Source organism: Procambarus clarkii, chromosome 50 (assembly GCF_040958095.1).
Source record: "Procambarus clarkii isolate CNS0578487 chromosome 50, FALCON_Pclarkii_2.0, whole genome shotgun sequence".
In the NCBI taxonomy this organism is placed as follows: domain Eukaryota; kingdom Metazoa; phylum Arthropoda; class Malacostraca; order Decapoda; family Cambaridae; genus Procambarus; species Procambarus clarkii.
In genome coordinates this window covers 13,445,603-13,468,134 of record NC_091199.1, presented here as the reverse complement: position 1 = coordinate 13,468,134, position 22,532 = coordinate 13,445,603, and the positions used below count along the sequence as shown (strand labels likewise).

At 42.3% G+C, this 22,532-nt stretch overlaps 1 protein-coding gene across 1 annotated transcript in view; it reads right to left on the bottom strand.

The window, feature by feature from the left end:
- Positions 1 to 22,532, bottom strand: part of LOC123748468 (multiple PDZ domain protein) — a 1,300,933-nt gene that overhangs the window by 405,725 nt on the left and 872,676 nt on the right. Inside the window, 1 exon segment of the mRNA XM_069303573.1 lies at positions 22,105 to 22,161. Coding sequence (XP_069159674.1) covers positions 22,105 to 22,161 — 57 coding nt within the window.

The window sequence follows — 22,532 nt, the reverse complement described above, 5'->3', positions numbered from 1 at the left end:
TATTTGTCGATAGCCGAGGAGCACTGGAGTCCTTAAACAGTCGAAACCCAGTCTTCATGTCTATAGTGGAGGACTGTAAGAGAAGAATAACTGAGATACAGCTGAAAGGTTAAAGTCATCCGCCACCTCGTTGAGCACTATTCCAACGTGGATTCCATCTCACGTTGGAATAGTGCTCAACGAGGTGGCGGATGACTTGGCCAAACGTGCCACATCAAAACCACAAGTTGACATTGAATGTGAATTCACAATGAGACAAATAAGAAGCAAAATCAGAAATATTCAGGCACAGGCGGGAGTGGAGAGGAGAGAGATAATGTATGAGAGTAGTCAAACCATGCAACACTACATGTATGTGAGTCAAAACACCCATTTCACTTATGGTAAAAGGAGAAATGCTTGGAGTGACTCTGTGTACATGCGGCTCAGGCTTGGGTACAAATATTACTGGGAATATGGGATAGATGTTCATGGTAATGACACGAAGTGTAAACTATGTGGTATGTTAAGGTCTCACACCCTTGCCCATTATATTCTTGATTGTCCGTTGATTAGTGTATATAGAAACACTGAGATAAGGACTGTTCCTGAACAAATAGCCTGGATGTGTCACAACGGAAAGGTTGATGATATTCTTGAGAGATATAAGAATTTTGCACCAAGATTGTAATATTTTGTTGAATTATCTGCAGGTGTCTTGCAATTTGTCTATACAGTATACCTAGGTCATAAAAGTATTTGTGTGTACGTCTGATAACATACTACTTGTGAAGGAGGAAATGTATATTTTTACCTCTCAAAATGTTTGGTAATGTGTTTATTTGTGATGTGTGTATATGTATATATTAACACGTTGTACTGAATGGGGTGAGAATAGCTTGAGCTACCTCATCCCTTTGTGTGTATTTTACCTCAATAAACTTATTTCAATTTCAATTTCAATTTCCCCAAGGTAACCGGTAGGTATGTAGGGGCTAATTTATACAACTGGGGAGGGGCATAAATTATATAACTGGGGAGAGGGGATAAATTATACAACTGGGGAGAAAGGGGGGGGGGAGAAGAGACTGAAGAGAAGATGGGAGAGAATGTCTCCACTACCCTTGTGGAGACATGGTTGCTCCCCCCCCCATCTCTCCATTAATTGCTAAACTACCCAATTTCACCCCTAATTAGCACAAAGGTAACCCAAATTGCGTCGAGGGGGGTCGATATTATTCGGGTATGGGGGAAAGGTAAGGATGATGATGATGGTAGTGGTGGTGGTGGTGATGGTGGTGGTGGTGGTGGTGGTGGTGGTGGTGGTGATGGTGGTGGTGGTGGTGGTGATGGTGGTGGTGGTGGTGGTGGTGGTGGTGATGGTGGTGGTGGTGATGGTGGTGGTGGTGATGGTAGTGGTGGTGGTGGTGGTGGTGATGGTGGTGATGGTAGTGGTGGTGGTGGTGGTGGTGATGGTGGTGATGGTAGTGGTGGTGGTGATGGTGGTGGTGGTGGTAGTGGTGGTAGTGGTGGTGGTAGTGGTGGTGGCGGAAGTGGCAGCGATTATAAGCAATCGTTTGTTTCACGAAATCAATAACTGACACCTTACAATAAATAGCATTTATGTAATCAATAACTGATATCGTGTAATCAATCCCCGATATCCTGTAATCACTGATATCGTGTAATCATACAACCCCATCCTCCTGTTTAGACAGTACCTATTATGACAGTCGTCAATAGTCAGAATTCGTATGTTCTTGGCGATTAGATAATAGTATACTGACTAGTAAGAAATTCTTCCAAAATAAATGAAGCTAAAACACAAACTTAAATATTCCTAGGCCTAGTATAGTACACATATGTACTACATTAGGCCTCAGATATCGTGTATTAGGTCTAGGGAAGTTAGGTTAGGATAGTCTAAATTTGTCAAAGCAACGAAAGTAAAAAAATAGTTTTCTAGTTTGTTCAACTCAACAGTTCAGATTTCAACGTTGTAATTTCGTTGTATATCGGTGTATGTACTATGGTCCTTATCGTTACTATAAGTACTATCAAAACAGGAGTATGGGTGTAATGAGCATGTGATTACATTGATATCAGTCTATGATTACATTGATATCAGCATGTGATTACATTGATATCAGCATGTGATTACATTGATATCAGCATGTGATTACATTGATATCACTAATCACACGCAGATATCACTAATCACACACTAATATCATTGTAATCACAAGCTGATATCACTGTAATCACAAGCTGATATCAATGTAATCATATTAATAATCAATCAATTAACATACCGATATCAACTACTAACACAGCATGGTGAACCTGACATACTAACCACTCCTATTAAAACACTCAAGTAACATTTGACAACAAATTACAATAGCAAAAACGTTATTCATGTATGTTTGTGTATTGGTAATGGAGTTAGCAAACCTAATTACCTAATTACACTTGCTGTTACAGTCTGTCGAGCTCTGATCCGCTGGAATTTAAAATAAATTGCTATAGCCTATGTTTCCATTTTGTATCTAATTTATTTAAAAATTAAAGTACACTATAATTAGGTCAGGAAGAATAGGGGGACCTGAGAAACAAATATTAGTCCTCGTGGAGGCCACTAGAGATGGTTGTCCTCAGGTAAATTCAGGTAATCAATCTCGACCACTTAAACACATTAGCTTATACTTTAAGATATGTATCAGTGTTAAATACCACTCTAAAATACATAACCAAAAAGATCACTTTAAAGCCTGCTTAATTAGCACCTTTATAAACACATTCCATAATCATATTATAAACGTATACAATTATTAATAAATAAATGGAATAATAAATAATTAATAAATGGAATGCACTAGGAAATGATGTGGTGGAGGCTGACTCCATACACAGTTTCAAATGTAGATATGACAGAGCCCAGTAGGCTCAGGAACCTGTACACCAGTTGATTGACAGTTGAGAGGCGGGACCAAAGAGCCAAAGCTCAACCCCCGCAAGCACAACTAGGCGAGTACTCAGCCTTGTCCCTGGTGTGGAGATGAAACCAGCACCTCCCGGGTCTCCCCTCTCTCCATGAACTAGCCTAGACCAGGACTTACTGCTGCTAGCTTAGCCACCACAAAAGTGTGTGTAGCCTAAGGTCGGCAATCTGGCGGGTGTCTCACTTATTGCCAGATCATCTGTCAATTTAATGGTAAAATACCCTCAGCATAAAGGTCCTTTATTGTATGTACTCAATATGTATACCCGGCCTCTGGCAAAAATATCGAGTGTGCAGATCGGAATAATTCCAGACATGTGTAAAATATATATACATATTGCACATACGTGCGTACAGATACATATGTATCTATACGTAAATATGTACATTGCGACCAACTAATAAAATAATTGTCAAATATGAGAACACTTCATATGAATTGGAATACAATATGGCAACACGGCTCAGTTGCCAATCACCCGCGCATACTGTATTATATTTTATTAACACCTGTGCTGGAACTTGGTCATACAACACTGAAAACTAAGTGACAACTCTTAGTTTGTTGTCACTCAACTAAGTGACAGCAACTCTTATTGAATATATATATATATATATATATATATATATATATATATATATATATATATATATATATATATATATATATATACACACACACACACACACACACAATCTTACAATAGAGTGTACCTGTTCAACAAATAATATTTCATTAGGCTCTTTCCCTACATAATTTTCTCCAACAAATTTAATATTACTCTCGCTCATATACTGGTTCGCCTTAATCTTCTGAATTAACTTACAATTATTCTTGATTAAGCAATGAGTTTACCCGTATACATAAATAAATCAACCGGTTCGCTCGCCACAAGAAAATTATTCCATGTTCCTAGAACACTTCACGTCAACATCTGAGAGGGAATAGAGAGAGGATTTCATCTACCTTTATACAAAGTGTACTTCATTCTTAGTAGCTTGTTGAGGTTGGTAGATGGGTTCACCAGGTCTAATGTATCTCTTAAGAGTGCTCCCAGACTAGACGCTCCTCCTTGCGGAACCAACAAGTGACGTGACCTGTCACCTTGATCACCTGAGACGCACTGACGGGCTGCAGTTTTCCCCGCCTTGAGCTTGGGGCACCGACGTCACAGTCTGTCACGCCCAGGGCGCTCTCTGATTGGTCACGCCCCACACGTTCAACCAATCACAGTCTCCACAACTCGGGAGACTTGGTGTCTTGACATCCGGAGTATTTTGGCGGGATTTTCGTCGCCGCCCACCCGGGTCGAGCCGCCATATTGGCTGAAGAGCTCACTCTCACCTCTTTCCCACCGAACTTAAAAAATTTAAATTTTCAGCATTTTGCCTCCCTCAAAGTATAATCAAGAGATACTAGGTATCTTCTGGGTTATGTACGACGTGGAGTATGACTTAAAAGGCGGGAGAGGAGAGTATTTCGAAGGTCTATCTAACAATATGAATCATCATTCGAATACAAAATGTTATTTTCATTACATGTATAAAGAATTGGAGGAATAGAAGCTAGTTATTATATATATAATCATATCATTATATAATATCTACATATAAACATAAAACATCTGAATACATAAAATATTCAGGTTTTTGTAAAAAAAATATATTTATAAGCCAAAAAAAATTCCAAATAAGCCTAAAATAGCATGAACAAACCCAGTCCCGACAAAAGCCCTATTTTCCCATTTACTCCGACTAACGAGCCAATTCAGGGAGCAAACAAGTCCGTGGTAATTGGCATTTAAAGAGATCGTTTCAGGTGCAATTCCCCCTAGGTCTAAACAAGGGAAGCCGCAAACGCGCCTCCCTCACCAGCACCAACAGACAAAGGGATCAAAAACGTAGATTTCAATTAGAGAGCAATTTCATGTTCTGACGGCAAATGACACTTGAATAACGATGAATGAGCGGTAGATGAAGAGGCTGATGAATATCTGAATAAATGAAAATGAAAGGAGAACGGAAAGGAGATTTTTTCCAGTGGTGTTCCGTTCTCACTTGTTCGTTCTCACTCTATAAAAAAAATGCAACCGTTTTCCCTACCCATAGACGTACGAACCCACACAACCCACCTAACGTATTGAGGCCGATGCATAGAAAACGTCACTTTTACAGTGCTTTAAATACGTCTTAAACGTCGCATTTGTAAACGATTGGTCGATTTCGTAAAAACAATTTTCCGTATTTAATACGTGATCAATATGGGATGATTTAACGTAAAAATACCTTAGAAAGCAAGTTTTCTTGTCATTTTTTGAAACCATTGACAAAACTATTTTCTAGAAAGGATTGGAATATAAAAACTGATCAAACATTATTTTTGTTTACCAGGAAACAAGGCCATAAACAAGTATATTGTTTGTTTCAGATAACCAAAACTCCATTTAATTTTGCTTACAAGCAAAATGATATACACATATATTTAAGCTAATTTCCAATACCTCCGTAGCATCAAATAACTGTTTATGAATGAGCATAAAATTTGCATTAAAGTTACATAAATCTTCCTTAATCATATGTTTGGTCTATGTCTTTATTTACAAGAACTTGAGATTAAAGGCGAAAAAAGAACTTAACCTCAAGAACAACAAGAGATTACACACAGAGATCACACTAACGTGATGCATCAAATGAACAAATCCACAAGGGCTTTGTGTACCTTGTCTAACCCTGTCGTAGCTCAGTCGATTAAGGCAGTGTCTGGGATGCTCCCGGACGCAGGTTCGAATCCTCGTCACGGCCCTTGTGGATTTGTTCATTTAACCAGAGGTTAAGTTAGCTGAAGAACGGCTTTCAAGTCATACGAGGCAACGTCTATTTATATCCACCCATTCACATATATGTCTAGCCTACGCTTTTGAATGTGTTCATTGTGGATTTAATACGACTTGCTTAAAATAACACAGATGGATGTTCCTACTTTATATATATATAGGATAAACAGTAGAGACTCCAAGAAACCCTGCGGCACTCCTCCAAGAATACCTGAGGTATACTTGCAGGATACATGGATGCATGATACGTGGATACAGGATACGGGGAGAGAATTCTGGGAGTAAAGCCTACTCTACAAGCCTGGTTTATCTTGCGATACCCCTCTCTCAGGCTCTTGCTTAGAACTGCCCGCAGGCCCACTACAGCCTGGTTGGTCAGCCACTTCCTACAGAAACGTGTCTAATTGCAACAGTTTCAACACTGCATATACTTCCTTTACTGGGGTAGTCTCTAGCAACTGGCGTGTCTTGTTGAGGCAGAAGAGAGAACAGTAGCAAGTGGAGGATGATTAAGACCAAGATGAGGAGGAGGAACAGTAGTTGGAGAAATTGGAAAAGCAAAGTGAGTAAGAAGAAAAGTCGGAGGAACCATACATGGAGGAAGAGAAGATAAATAAAAAAATAAAACAGCACAAGACAAATTGAGACAAATCATATGGAGAGAGAGAGAGAGAGAGAGAGAGAGAGAGAGAGAGAGAGAGAGAGAGAGAGAGAGAGAGAGAGAGAGAGAGAGAGAGAGAGAGAGAGAGAGAGAGAGACAGAGAGAGACAGACAGACAGACAGAAAGAGAGAGACATATGCAGAGAGAAACAGACACAATGAGAAACAGAGCAGGCAGAGACAGGCAGAGAGAGAAGCAGAACAGATAAGGGAATCTATATCCTTTTCAGAACGAAGAAAATCCCCCACGGAGAGGCTTTGATCCCACAGAATGTTTGATCAGAGGATAATCCTGGCCTGGTCAGCAGAAATACTTATATCAGAGAAATGCAAGATCCACCACCACACCTAGAACCTTACCTTATACTCAGGAAAAGTATATTACAATACCTTATACCCAAAAAAAGTATACTACAATAACATGTACACAGGAAAAGTATATTGCAACACCTTATACTCAGGAAAAATATGACGAAAATATCGAAAAATGTGACTTTTGTCCGGTATTTTTTAACGGAATTCAGGGTGACTGCACATATTTGGAGTTTCAAACTACGATTTATTATACCAAAAATCTACAAGTTTGTGAAAACGACGATTGGTCATATTTTGCCCAAATCCAGCAGCTTTTAAAATACGACGCCTATAGGAAATATGACTTATGCGTTATTTTTTTAAATAATACAAGAGTGAAAATAAATATTTTCACTTAAAATAAATATTATAAATATTAATATTTATAATATTTATATTATACACATTTTATTTATATTTTCACAAAAAATATTAGGAAAATAAACCTAAACAGGGAGATCGAAGAAATAGAACAAACGTTGAAGCGATCATACGAGTCTGAGGAAATGGAATAGAACAGAAAGCTATACTAAAGATGAAGAAAAATCCGAAATATTTTTTCACATACGCAAAATCAAAATCAAAAACCTCCACCAGTATTGGACCTTTAATTACAAGTGAAGGTACGTACACAGAGGACAACAAAGAAATTAGTGAAATTCTAAGAAGCCAGTATGAGGCTATGTTTAGCACACCAATAAACAACATGAAAGTTGATGACCCAGACAGTTTCTTTAAGAATGACATCCAAGCTGCAGATAATATAACGGATATTAACACGAACTTGGAAGACTTTGAAAGAGAAATTGACAATATGCCTATGCACTCAGCTCCTGGGCCTGACTCATGGAATTCAATATTAATAAAGAAATGTAAAGTACCAGTAGCGAGAGCACTCAGCGTAATATGGAGAAAGAGCCTGGATACAGGGGAGATACCAGCAGCACTTAAATCTACAGATATAGCTCCTCTGCACAAAAGGGGTAGAGGAGTTATTTTTTGCCTTGGCAAAAAATTATAGACCAGTTGCATCACACAACATAAGTTTTTGAAAGAGTGATTGGGAATCAAATTTCTAGTTTTATGGAAAACGATGAGTTACACAACCCAGGACAACGTTGATTTAGAGCTGGAAGATCCTGTCTGTCACAGTTACTCAACCACTATGACAAAATCACAGAAGTTTTAGAAGAAAAGCAAAATGCAGATGTTATATACACAGACTTTGCAAAGGAGTTCGACAAATGTGACCATGGGGTGATAGCTCACAAAATGAGGTCAATGGGAATAACTGGAAAAGTAGGACGCTGGATACTCAAATTTCCTGTCGAACAGAACACAAAGTGTAACAGTCAATCAGATAAAATCGAGTCCAAGCGAAGTTAAAAGCTCTGTACCTCAAGGTACAGTCCTTGCACCGCTACTGTTCCTTATTCTCGTATCAGATATAGACAAAATACAAGTCACCACTTCGTGTCATCCTTCGCAGATGACACAAAAAGCAGCATGATAATTACCTCTGCTGAAGACATTGAAAAACTACAAGCAGATGTCAACAAAGTTTTCGATTGGGCAGCAGACAATAACATGATGTTTAACATTGATAAATTTCAGGTACTCAGGTACGGCAAAACTGAGGACCTTAAACATAATACAGGGTACAAAACATAATCAAATATGCATACCAAGCAAATATTGCGGCAGCTAGAAAAACGATAGGATGGATTACGAGAACTTTCAAATTCAGAGATCCCATCACAATGGTTGTACTCTTCAAATAATTTGTGTTGTCCCGTCTTGAGTACTGCTCAGTACTCACTTCCCCTTCAGAGCAGGAGAGATTGTTGAAATAGAGGGAATACAGAGAACATATACGGCATACATAGGCGCGATAAAGCACCTAAATTAATGGGATCGTCTCAAAGCCCTCCTAATATACTCACTAGAAAGAAGACGAGAGAGATATCAAATAATATACACCTGGAAGATACTGAAGGGACAGGTCCCAAATCTTCACAGAAAAATAACAACGTACTGGAGTGAACGATATGGAAGAAAATGTAGAATAGAACCAGTGAAGAGCAGAGGTGCCATAGGCACAATCAGAGAACACTGTATAAACATCAGAGGTCCGCGGTTGTTCAACATCCTCCCAGCAAGCATAAGAAATATTGCCGGAACAACCGTGGACATCTTCAAGACAAAACTAGATGGTTTTCTTCAAGAAGTGCCGGACCAACCGGGCTGTGGTGGGTATGTGGGCCTGCGGGCCGCTCCAGGCAACAGCCTGGTGGACCAAACTCTCACAAGTCAAGCCTGGCCTCGGGCCGGGCTTGGGGAGTAGAACAACTCCCAGAACCCCATCAACCAGGTGAGCGCTGATCATCCCGGGGTCAGTCTGTATATTTTTCCCGTGTGACAAGTGTATGACATATACCTTGTCTGCTTGTCATAAGCATGCAATATGTATATTCTCCACACGTCACAAGCACACAATGTTTACGTCCCCCTGTGCCTCCCCCCCCTTTCCCCTGTGCCCGCCCCCCTCCCCGAATGTACCCTTGTTTGTCTTCCTGCCCCCACATCCCCCCCCCGTCACCATCACCTTTGCCCATACGGGCACGTTATTGCTGATTTTATTGTGTGCTTGAGGAAGGAACGACCTCGTTACAGTAACGAGGCGTTTACGAGGGCGTGGGGCCTGCTTGAGGCGTGACTGAGGGGGGCCAATACTGTGGCTACCGTCGGGCAGGTTATCAATATGGAGATGATGTGTGGTCACCAATACCCAAGTGTCTTTATCTCTCTCTCCACCCTCCTGGCACCGGATCAGGCACCATAGGCATGGATCATGTCTCGTTTCCTCTCTCTCTCTCTCTCTCTCTCTCTCTCTCTCTCTCTCTCTCTCTCTCTCTCTCTCTCTCTCTCTCTCTCTCTCTCTCTCTCTCTCTCTGTCCAACCAATTGGGCTGGACGGTAGAGCGACGGTCTAGCTTCATGCAGGTCGGCGTTCAATCCCCGACCGTCTAAGTGGTTGGATACCATTCCTTTCCCCTGTCCCATCTCAAATCCTTATCCTGACCCCTTCCCAGTGCTACATAGTCGTCCTGGCTTGGCACTTTATCCCTGATAGTTCCCTTCCCTTCCCCTCTCTCTCTCTCTCTCTCTCTCTCTCTCTCTCTCTCTCTCTCTCTCTCTCTCTCTCTCTCTCTACATGTTGTCCTTCAACGAGGAAAGTATATGAGAATAATGATGGCTGTTGACCTAAGGTTCAGAGAGCATAGCAATGCAAACATAGCATCAAGCAGGACAATGATAAGGATAGATTACGGAAACCTTCAAATCCAGGGATCCCATCCCAATACTTATATTATTCAAATTACTTGTGCTGTCCCGTCTTGAGTACTGCTCGGTACTCCCTTCCCCTTTCAGAGTAGGAGATATATGAAGATATACAGAGAACATATATGGTTATTTTACATCATTACATATTGGTACTTTCTGGTGGTTCATCACTACATATTGGTACTTTCTGGTGGTTCATCACTAGATATTGGTACTTTCTGGTGGTCCATCACTACATATTGGTACTTTCTGGTGTTCCATCACTACATATTGGTACTTTCTGGTGGTTCATCACTACATACTGGTACTTTCTGGTGGTCCATCACTACATATTGGTACTTTCTGGTGTTCCATCACTACATATTGGTACTTTCTGGTGGTCCATCCCTACATATTGGTACTTTCCCGTGGTCCATCACTACATATTGGTATTATATTGGTACTTTCGAACAAATTCTAACATTAAGTACTATCAATTTAGGAGGCTGAAGTACTATTTCAGATCTTAGCGTCCCCGCGGCCCGGTCCTCGACCAGGCCTCCTTTTTTCTTACACACCCCCAGGAAGTAGTCCGTAGCAGCTGTCTAACTCCCAGGTACCTATTTTACTGCTAGGTGAACAGTAACATCAGGATGAAAGGCACTCTACCCATTTGTTTCCGCCTCCACCGGGGATCGAACCCGGAACCTCAGGACTACGAATTCCGAGCGCTGTCCACTCAGCTGTCAGGCCCCTGACAGACCAATGATTTACAAGATTATCAAAATCCTTAACTTTAACACAAAAAGAAATATTACGTGAACAACAATGAACTAAAGCGTACGGGAAAATAAGATATTAAATCATTAAGAACTGTGCGAAGTGTAAAGATATTCCCAGAGACTTAACAAGCAGTAGAGTCAGGGGGAGTCGACGCCACAGCTGCCTGTACACTAACGAGGCGGGAACCAAAGAGCCAAAGCTCAACCCAAGCACAACTAGGTAAGCACGACAGGGGAACGGATAGTACCAGGATGGGGTTCTGGGAGTAGTTCTACTCCCCCAAGTCCGGCCCGAAGGCAAGGGTCTCTAACTAGTAACTACACACAGAGATCACACTAACGTGATGCATCAAATGAACAAATCCACAAGGGCCATGATGAGGATTCGAACCTGCGTCCGGGAGCATCCTAGACAGGGTTAAAAGAGTTGAAACCGAAGTTTCGTAGTCAAACTGTCGTAGCTCAGTCGATTATGGCAGTGTCTGGGATGCTCCCGGACGCAGGTTCGAATCCTCATCACGGCCCTTGTGGATTTGTCCTAGTAACTATTTGGTCGAAAGTACCTTATAAACAAATACCAAACAAGTACTAAGAACAGGAGTAGCGTCTTGTAGGGCAGTAATCTCCTCCTCCAAGGCATCAGTAGTGAGGTGCTCACAGTTGAGAGGCGGGACCAAAGAGCCAAAGCTCAACCCCCGGAAGCACAATTAGGTGGGTGAGTACAACACAGTTCACCGCCCGTGAGGAACCACTCCTCAAAAAAACGACAATGACTGAAACAATTCCACGGCGTTAAAATTCAATCGACAGCAAATAGCACGTTCGATTCCCTCTGCCACACGAGGAAATCGAACACGGGCAGGTCAACAACATATACCACAAGCTGATCAACAGTACAAACACCTGTACCACACACCAAACAATCAAACACACCCCAATACCAATAACATTTTCTTGTCAACAGAGGGAAATTTCTCCATTTGGTGAGCCTCGTATTTCTTCCCTATCTCCCCCCCTCTTCCCTCCCTCTCCCCTTCCCCCCCAACAACCCCCCCCTCCCCCAACCCCCCTAACAATAATGTCTTTACCCCAACACCCGTAAAATATATGTACTTTCTGGGATAAAGGACGATAGTGACAATATGATGATAAGATGGAGAAGACAACAAAAGGTTATATTGGAGACCGGAGAGAGGAGGATATAGGTGGGAGGAAGGGGGGGGGGGGGGGGGGGGAGGGAGGGAGGGGAGGGAGAGAGAGGGAGAGAGAGAGAGAGGAGAGAGAGAGAGAGAGAGAGAGAGAGAGAGAGAGAGAGAGAGAGAGAGAGAGAGAGAGAGAGAGAGAGAGAGAGAGAGAGAGAGAGAAAGAGAGAGAGAGAGAGAGAGAGAGAGAGAGAGAGAGAGAGAGAGAAAGAGAGAGAGAGAAAGAGAGAGAGAGAAAGAGAGAGAGAGAGAGAGAGAGAGAGAGAGAGAGAGAGAGAGAGAGAGAGAGAGAGAGAGAGAGAGAGAGAGAGAGAGAGAGAGAGGGAGAGAAAGAGAGGGAGGGGGGCGACCACAACAGAAGGACGCGGAGAAAGAATTAAGGGGGGGGGGGCGGGGATAAGAGAGGGAGAAGAGAAAGCAACACGAATAATACAAGTAAGAGGCACAATGAAGAGGCCCAAGATAAAAATAACAATGACTCACAAGGGAAATAAGACACATTCTCCCCCTCCCCCTTCCCACAACCCCCCCAAACACATCATCCCCCCCCCCTCCGCAACACAAACCAATAATGGAGTCAGAGGGACGCGAGGGATCACCCAAACTCATCCGACACCAGTGTATGTTGATGAGTCCAGGGGGGGGGGGAGAGAGGAGAAAATCGGAGGAGAAGGAGAGAGGAGAGGCGAGGAAGAGGGAAGGAGTTGACGAGGAAAGAAGAGAGAGGAACACATATGTAGTGGATGTGATAGGAGAACATTGGCTTGGGAGGCGGGGACCTTAAAACCCAAGATTGGAAATGCGCGGTCCAAAAGCTAACGCCTCAATCATACACACGCACACACGCACACACACACACAGTGTCTGTACACCAGTAGATTGACGGTTGAGAGGCGGGACCAAAGAGCCAAAGCTCAACCCCCGCAAGCAGAACTAGGTGAGTACACACACACACACACCCGTCTATTAGCTTCAATGATTCTATACCTGCATTAAAGGATTACTGCAAACTTTCCAACTCTACAATGCCACTTGCCTTGAAAGGGAACAAGAGGACTGTATAATATTCCACACGAGATAACGCTACAACTTCCAAGAGTGCCACTGGCGTTGTGGCACACCCCCCCCCCCCTCGTTGTTTAGATGCCAATAACCACCTTATCATTTTCCTGGCTGATGCAACGTGTACTTTAGTGTGCCCTCTAAACGTGCCGTTCTCCCCACATTGTTATTCCGTGATCCTCCACTTTAGCCGTTTCTTTCTATGACAAATGTTTACCTTGCAGTTACCTTGCATTGGTTCCAAGGATCAACGTCGCCGCGGCCCGGTCTCTGACCAGGCTTCCTGGTTGATTCCAGGCTGTTGGACACGGCTGCTCGCAGCCTGACGTATGAGTCACAGCCTAGTTGATCAGGTATCCTTTGGAGTGTTCATCAAGTTCTCTCTTGTACACTGTGTGGGGTCGGCCAGTTATGCCCCTTATGTGTAGTGGAAGCGTGTTGAACAGTCTCGGGCCTCTGATGTTGATAGTTCTCTCTTGAACACTGTGAGGGGTCGGCCAGTTATGCCCCTTATGTGTAGTGGAAGCGTGTTGAACAGTCTCGGGCCTCTGATGTTGATAGTTCTCTCTTGAACACTGTGAGGGGTCGGCCAGTTATGCCCCTTATGTGTAGTGGAAGCGTGTTGAACAGTCTCGGGCCTCTGATGTTGATAGTTCTCTCTTGAACAATGTGAGGGGTCGGCCAGTTATGTCCCTTATGTGTAGTGGAAGCGTGTTGAACAGTCTCGGGCCTCTGATGTTGATAGTTCTCTCTTGAACACTGTGAGGGGTCGGCCAGTTATGTCCCTTATGTGTAGTGGAAGCGTGTTGAACAGTCTCGGGCCTCTGATGTTGATAGTTCTCTCTTGAACATTGTAAGGGGTCGGCCAGTTATGCCCCTTATGTGTAGTGGAAGCGTGTTGAACAGTCTCGGGCCTCTGATGTTGATAGTTCTCTCTTGAACACTGTGAGGGGTCGGCCAGTTATGCCCCTTATGTGTAGTGGAAGCGTGTTGAACAGTCTCGGGCCTCTGATGTTGATAGTTCTCTCTTGAACACTGTGAGGGGTCGGCCAGTTATGTCCCTTATGTGTAGTGGAAGCGTGTTGAACAGTCTCGGACCTCTGATGTTGATAGTTCTCTCTCAGAGTACCTGTTGCACCTCTGCTCTTCAACGGGGGTATTCTGCACATCCTGCCATGCCTTCTGGTCTCATGTAATGTTATTTCTGTGTGCAGGTTAGGGACCAGCCCCTCTACTATTTTCTACGTGTAAATTATTATGTATCTCTCCCGCCTGCGCTCAAGGGAGTACAGATTTAGGCATTTCAGTCGGTCCCAGTAGTTTAGATGTTTTACTGAGTGGATTCTAGCTGTAAAGGATCTCTGCACGCTCTCTAGGTCAGCAATTTATCCAGCTCAAAGGTGCTGTCATTGTGCAGCAGTACTCCACTCTAGAGAGCACAAGCGTTTTGAAAAGTATCATCATCGGTATAGCATCTCTAGTGTGAAAAGTTCTTGTTATCCAACCTGTCATTTTTCTTGCAGTTGTGACGGCTACTTTATTGTGTTCTTTAAAGGTAAGGTCTTCCGACATCAGTACACCCAGATACTTTACATTGCCTTTCCGTTCTATGTTATGATTTGACTGAGTTTTGTACGTGGTTTCCGTTTTTATATGTTATATGTTATATGTTATATGTTATATTATATTTTTTTCCGTATCACATGAGCTGGAACTTATCTTCGTTAAACACCATATTATCTTCTGTAGCTCATAGAAAGACCTGATTTACATCTGATTGGAGGTTTGCCGTGTCCTCTATGTTGCCAACTCTCATGAAAATCCTAGTGTCATCTGCAAAGGATGATACAGTACTATAGGTTGTGTTCTTGTCTATGTCCGATATGAGGATGAGAAAAAGTACTGGAGCAAGCACAGTACCCTGGGGGACTGAGCTCTTCACGGTTGATGGGCTGGATTTTATTTTGTTGACTATTACACATTGGGTTCTGTTAGTCAGAAAATTGTAGATCCATCTGCCTATTTTTCCGGTATTTCCTTTTGAACGCATTTTATGTGCAATAACACCATGGTCACATTTGTCAAAGGCTTTTGCGAAATCTGTGTAAATTACATCAACGTTTTGTTTGTCTTCCATGGCATCTAATGCCATATCATAGTGGTCCAGCAACTGCGACAGGCAAGAGCGCCCTGTTCTGAAACCATGTTGTCCGGGGTTATGGAGATGCTGTGATTCCATGTATTTTGTGATCTTATTTCTTAGCACTCTCTCAAAGATTTTTATGATGTGCGATGTTAGTGCTATCGGTCTGTAATTTTTTGCCTCTGCCTTATTTCCTCCTTTATACGGTGGTGTTATCTCTGCTATTTTTAATATGTCCGGGATAATGCCAGTAACTAGGCTTTGTCTCCAAAGAACGTGAAGGGCCTGCGATAATTTTTTTTTTAAAGTTCTTGATGAATATAGAGTTCCAAAAATCCGGGCCTGGTGCAGAGTGCCAAGGCATACTGACTATGGCTTCTTCAAAATCCAGTGCGGATAGGGTGACGTCTGATATATGATTTGATGTTGGTTTCATATCCATTAAAAAATCCTTTATATTATCAATCTTTAGTGTGTTTAGTGGCTCGCTGAAAACAGAGTCTTACTGCTTCCTCAGTAGCTCGCTTACTTCTTTGTTGTCATCGGTGAAAGTTCCATCTCCCTTTCGCAGGGGCCCGATACTAGATGTGGATTTTGATCTTGATTTTGCATAGGAGAAAAAATATTTCGGATTTCTCTGTATTTCACTGATGGCCTTTTGCTCTCTTTGCCTCTCCTGGGTTTTGTATGATTCTTGTAGCTTGAGTTCAATTGTTTCTATTTCTCTACCTAACCTTCTTCGCCGTTCTTGAGATAGGGTGCGACTCTCAAGTTGTTCCGCGATTCGTTTTCTTCACCTATATAGGGAACGACGTTCCCGTTCCAATCTGCATTTCTTCCTCTTTTTTTTTTTAGGGTATGCGGTTTGAACATATTTCTAGTTCTACTGAGCTTATTTTTTCCAGGATTGGTTCAGATTTGCATTTTCTAGCTGTTCTTCTCAGCTTATTTCTGTTTATTATTGAAGTTGAATTTGCTCAAATCTCCTTCACTGGGAACCGGGACTGGTTTTGAAGGTCTATTCCCCATGCTTGTCAGAACTTCAATTTAGTTGTGATCTGAGTAACAGGTATTTGTAATCGTTAAGTTACTGATCAATTCATCATTATTGGTGAAAATGAGGTCCAGCGAGTTCTCCTTCCTAGTTGGTTCTACTATTTGCTGGTTTAAGGCTAATATGTCGCACATCCGTAGCAGGTCATTTGCATGTGACTGTTCATTTAGGCTTTTTTTCCGGAATTCTCTCTGATATAACTATTAGCTAGGGTCTTCCATTTCAGGTGCTGTAGGTTGAAGTTTAATTTCTTTCTTTAATTTAAAGGGACCTGGCCTTTTAACATCTTCCATGAATATATGATTTAGTATCTCACTCGTCTCCTTTCTAATGAGTACATTTGGAGAGCTTTGAGACGGTCCCAATAACTTAGGTGTTTTATCGCGTCTATGTATGCTGTATATGTTCTCTGTATTCCCTCTATTTCAGCAATCTCTCCTGCTCTGAATGGGGAAGTGAGTACTGAGCAGTACTCAAGACGGGACAACACAAGTGACTTTAAGAGTACAACCATTGTGATGGGATCCCTGGATTTCAAAGTTCTCGTAATCCATCCGATCAATATCCTGGCTGACGCAATATTTGCTTGGTTATGTTCCCTAAATCACTCCATGGTCACATTTATCAAATACCTTTTCAAAGTCCGTGTTTACCACAGCTGCATTTTGCTTTTCTTTTAAAGGCGTCCGTGATTTTGTCATGGAGGTCTCTCACCTTTCTCTCCTCTTCTACCTTTTCTCCCTCTCTCTCTCTCTCTCCATCCGTCTCTTCACACATTCCATTCACCTTCCCTCTCCCTCTCCCTCTCTCTCATCTTTCCTACCACCTCATCCACCTCATCATTCTTCTGCTCCTTCTTCTCTACCTAGTTCTTCCACAACTCCCTCCCTCCCAGATACAGTTATGACCAAGGCTCCCACATACAGTGGTGACCAAGGCTCCCACATACAGTAGTGACCAAGGCTCCCACATACAGTTATGACCAAGGCTCCCACATACAGTGGTGACCAAGGCTCCCACATACAGTGGTGACCAAGGCTCCCACATACAGTGGTGACCAAGGCTCCCACATACAGTGGTGACCAAGGCTCCCACATACAGTGGTGACCAAGGCTCCCAGATACAGTTATGATCAGGGCTCCCACGTACACAGGTGACCAAGGCTCCCACTTAACGTGGGCGTGCTGGAAATACTTCACTTAACCCTCCTCCAGCAAACCAACGCAGCATGAAAATCCAATTACACCATCACAGGGAAACCCTGTAAGCAGGTTTTGCTAGTGACCCCGAGCACTGGTGACCAGCAAGTGGTGAGGGCTACTAGCCTCTAGTAACGATGCTGTTGGTAATGAACGTGATCACCAGACGCACCAACGTCAGGCGCTAAAATAGTCACAAACGACCCTATTGTAACGAAGCTTTTAATATGTATAATCTATGAATAACGTGATGTGGCAAGATGTTTGATAGTGTTTATGACACTATAATTGACACTCCTGTCTCGTGACACTATACTTGACACTCCTGTCTCGTGACACTGCTTGTCACTCCTGTCTCGTGACACTGCTTGTCAACCCTCTCTCCATACGAGGGTCGCCTTGTGACACAACTAGTCATACTTACAGGATGAACAACCCAGCGGGTTTTCTTCCTATTCGGGAGTGTTGTACATGCTGCTATGGTGGTGTGTCCACTCACAAGATGAGTGGCGCTGCCCAATACTGTCACTATGGCGGTGTGTCCACTCACAGGATGAGTGGCGCTGCCCAATACTGTCACTATGGCGGTGTGTCCACTCACAGGATGAGTGGCGCTGCCCAGTACTGTCACTATGGCGGTGTGTCCACTCACAGGATGAGTGGCGCTGCCCAATACTGTCACTATGGCGGTGTGTCCACTCACAGGATGAGTGGCGCTGCCCAATACTGTCACTACGGTGGTGTGTCCACTCACAGGATGAGTGGCGCTGCCCAATACTGTCACTATGGCGGTGTGTCCACTCACAGGATGAGTGGCGCTGCCCAATACTGTCACTATGGCGGTGTGTCCACTCACAGGATGAGTGGCGCTGCCCAATACTGTCACTATGGCGGTGTGTCCACTCACAAGATGAGTGGCGCTGTCCAATACTGTCACTATGGCGGTGTGTCCACTCACAGGATGAGTGGCGCTGCCCAATACTGTCACTATGGCGGTGTGTCCACTCACAAGATGAGTGGCGCTGCCCAATAAACTCACCCCTCGGGGCAAAATTTAAAAAATTTAAACTAGTCATACGTACAGTATTATGGCACCAGGAACTTTCTAAGCCACGTATATATATATACACACCATAAAGTAGCACATCAGAGCCGGCTATACAGGTTATACAAGCTGCCGGGTGAGCCATACAAACAAGGGGAAGCCTGTGAAGATGTGCCAGCTAGAATAAGGGCGCGCCCCTTGGCCCAGCTGTAAACATACAAGCCCTCACAGTGTTTGGGTCCTCCAGTCAACAAACCATAAAATCTCTTATTGTCACAAGCGCAGTAAACGACCCGCCTTCAAAGAAAACGGGATGTACACAAGAGCATTCATATACCAGGGAAGAACACAAGGTATAAACAAAAGCATTTTATGGTGCAAGAAATTGTATATCCGCCATTATATCTTTTTTTTTTTTAAATAAGGAGTCAAGGTGTGCCTGACAGCTAGGTGGAGAGCACTTCGGATTCGAAATTCTGAGGTTCCAGGTTCGATCCCCGGTGGAGGCGGAGACAAATGGGCAAATTGTTTCTTTCACTCTGATGCCCCTGTTACCTAGCAGTAAATAGGTACCCGGGAGTTAGACAGCTGCTACGGGCTACTTTCCTCGGGTGTGTCACAAAAAGGAGGCCTGGTCGAGAACCGGGCCGCGGAGACGCAAAGCCCCGAAATCATCTCAAGGTAACCTCAAGATACACTACTGTACACATATGCATCATGTATGTATATGTATCATGACGAGAGTAAAAGCATTTAGCTTGAAGTGAGCGGTAGATTACTTTAAGTGATTGGAAATAAAATGGAAATATTTGATAACTTGAATTAATATATTGATTTCAAGTCATCAAGTATAACTTGATGGATTATAGGATTGATATTTGGGAATAAGGGACAACCTAATTTGTTCCATTCCATCCACTATATAGTGGGATTGGTAAATTACACCATCTTCTATATACCTTGAGGTTACCTTGAGGTGCTTCCGGGGCTTAGCGTCCCCGCGGCCCGGTCGTCGACCAGGCCTCCTGGTTGCGGGACTGATCAACCAGCCTGTTGGACGCGGCTGCTCGCAGCCTGACGTATGAGTCACAGCCTGGTTGATCAGGTATCCTTTGGAGGTGCTTATCCATAAATTGGTGCTTATAAATTACATCTTCTATATAAATTACATCTTCTATATAAATTACATCTTCTATATAAATTACATCTTCTATATAAATTACATCTTCTATATAAATTACATCTTCTATATAAATTACATCTTCTATATAAATTACATCTTCTATATAAATTACATCTTCTATATAAATTACATCTTCTATATAACCCATCCTCCTGTTAAGATAGCACCTATTGTGACCAGGGTCAATAGTCACGAATTCGTACGTAGTTTTAGATAGTAGTATATTGACTAGTAGGGAATTCATCTAATATAAAGCTAAAAAAACAAACTTAAATATTCCTAGGTCTAGTATAGTACACATATGTACTATATTAGGCCTCAGATGTCGTGTATTAGACGTAGGAAGGTTAGGTTAGGGTAGTTTAGTTTGTCAAAGCAACACAAGTATAAAATTGTTTTCCGGTTTGTCCAACTCAATACTTCACATTTCTGCTTTTCTAATTTCAATGTAACGTCGGTATATATACTATACTATGGTCCTCATCGTTACTATAAGTACTACCACAACACGAGGATGTGGTAGTACATATTATATTATATTATATATATATATATATATATATATATATATATATATATATATATATATATATATATTTATATATTATTTATATTTATTATTTATATTTATATTTAAATATATATATATATATATATATATATATATATATATATATATATATATATATATTTATTATTTACTGTTGGTTATTTGTTATTAATAGTCCTTTTTAAAGGAACAATTGACACCTTGCTGTTATACTCAAAATAAAAATGTTTAATTTTATTCCAAATGTTAAAAAAAAGCTGACGAACAATGTGTCACAAGCAAGAGGAATTCTAGTGAGTTTTGTAATAATTAATTAATATTAATTGTCTCGAATAATATATTTAATTTTTATCGTCTTCCTTTTGTCTTCCTAGATATGTATTAAAGACTTATTGTAAGGAAATTACTGTATATATCTTTTATATATGTGTATATACAAAAGAATAGTGGGTGGAAGAAGAAAATATTAAAGTGTTCAGTGAGAATCCACAAGGTCTTCTCTGAATACTCCTTATTTTCTTCTTCGAGGCCATGGGTCCCCACATTTGCACTCTTTTATATATTATAAAATATTAGTATAATTTTCGTTTCTCCCTAAAATGATACATGCATGTTATATAGCACCCAAAATGTATATTCTTAAATCATTCAAGTATTCTTATAGTACGGGGTGAACAGGGTGAGAATAGCTTCAGCTACCTCATCCCTTTGTGTGTATTTTACCTCAATAAACTTATTTCAATTTCAATTTCAATATGAAAAATTGGGTTACAGATTAATTATAATTATAAAGCAAGAGCAATGCAAACTACTTTGGCTCTTCAGAGGGGTAAAAGGGTAGGGGGGGCAGGTTTCTAGGAGAGGGAGATTGGCTACTCTTAGGTCTATGGTTTCCCAAATACGTTTATAACCTAACACACTCTTTACGAACCTTTGGCCGCAGAGCGTCAATTTTTGCTGCACTTTTTCGCTTATAACACCGGAATTTTAACGATGCATACGTTTAAATTACGACGCTTTACGAGGGCAGGTTGATGGCAAACATGTCCCACACACTAAATGATGGTAAAATCAACCACTATCGACCACAAAATTGACATTTTTGATGCTTTAGTCAAATTTAAGACACCGACGTACAGACTCCTTTTCGGAGTAATGATTGGCGTCGATAGACAGGATGGGATGCAATTGACGATCGCAGGCATAGACAGACAGATTGGCAATAGACAGATGGGTGGAAGAGAGAGAGGGGGGGACAGAGAGAGAGGGGGGGGGGACAGAGAGAGAGAGAGAGAGAGAGAGAGAGAGAGAGAGAGAGAGAGAGAGAGAGAGAGAGAGAGAGAGAGAGAGAGAGAGAGAGAGAGAAAGAGAGAGAGAGAGAGAGAGAGAGAGAGAGAGAGAGAGAGAGAGAGAGAGAGAGAGAGAGAGAGAGAGAGAGAGAGAGAGAGAGAGAGAGAGAAAGAGAGAGAGAGAGAGAGAGAGAGAGAGAGAGAGAGAGAGAGAGAGAGAGAGAGAGAGAGAGAGAGAGAGAGAGAGAGAGAGAGAGAGAGGGGAGAGAGAGAGAGAGAGAGAGGGGGAGGGGGAGAGAGAGAGACGGGTGTGGACAAGCAGTCAACACTCCCCCCCCCCCCGTGTCCACTCGCCATGCCCTTAGCGTTACAACCGACCAAAAACAAAAGTCAATGTTGCAAGATCAACCCAGAGTTGCTAGAGTGCGTTTTACGAGTACTTACGAGGCTCCTCCTGGGGTGTGTGGCGCCCGTGGGGTCGTCGGAGTCCGGGGACCGCACCTACAAGACCAAGAACACACAGGTGTTAGAACATTTACGGGCTCACCATAGCCCGTGCTACATGGACATTTCGTTCTGAGTAGCTAAATCTAAAAACAACAACAGGTGTTAGAACAGGTGTTCTGAGAGATGCTATACACGGCGGCCACCACGTGTCTTATGATGTAAAGGGGAGATCAAAAAAAGGGGAAAATAGGGTACTGAAAATTAATAGAAATGGACATGTAATGGGGTAGGTAAAATGACATGTTGGTGAATGGGTTATGGATTTAATTAAGAATGTCCTGCTGGAGTACAAATGGGGTATAATATGGGAAAATACAACAGGCATGATCTGGAGAAGTCATTTTAGAAATAGGGGGGAGACAATG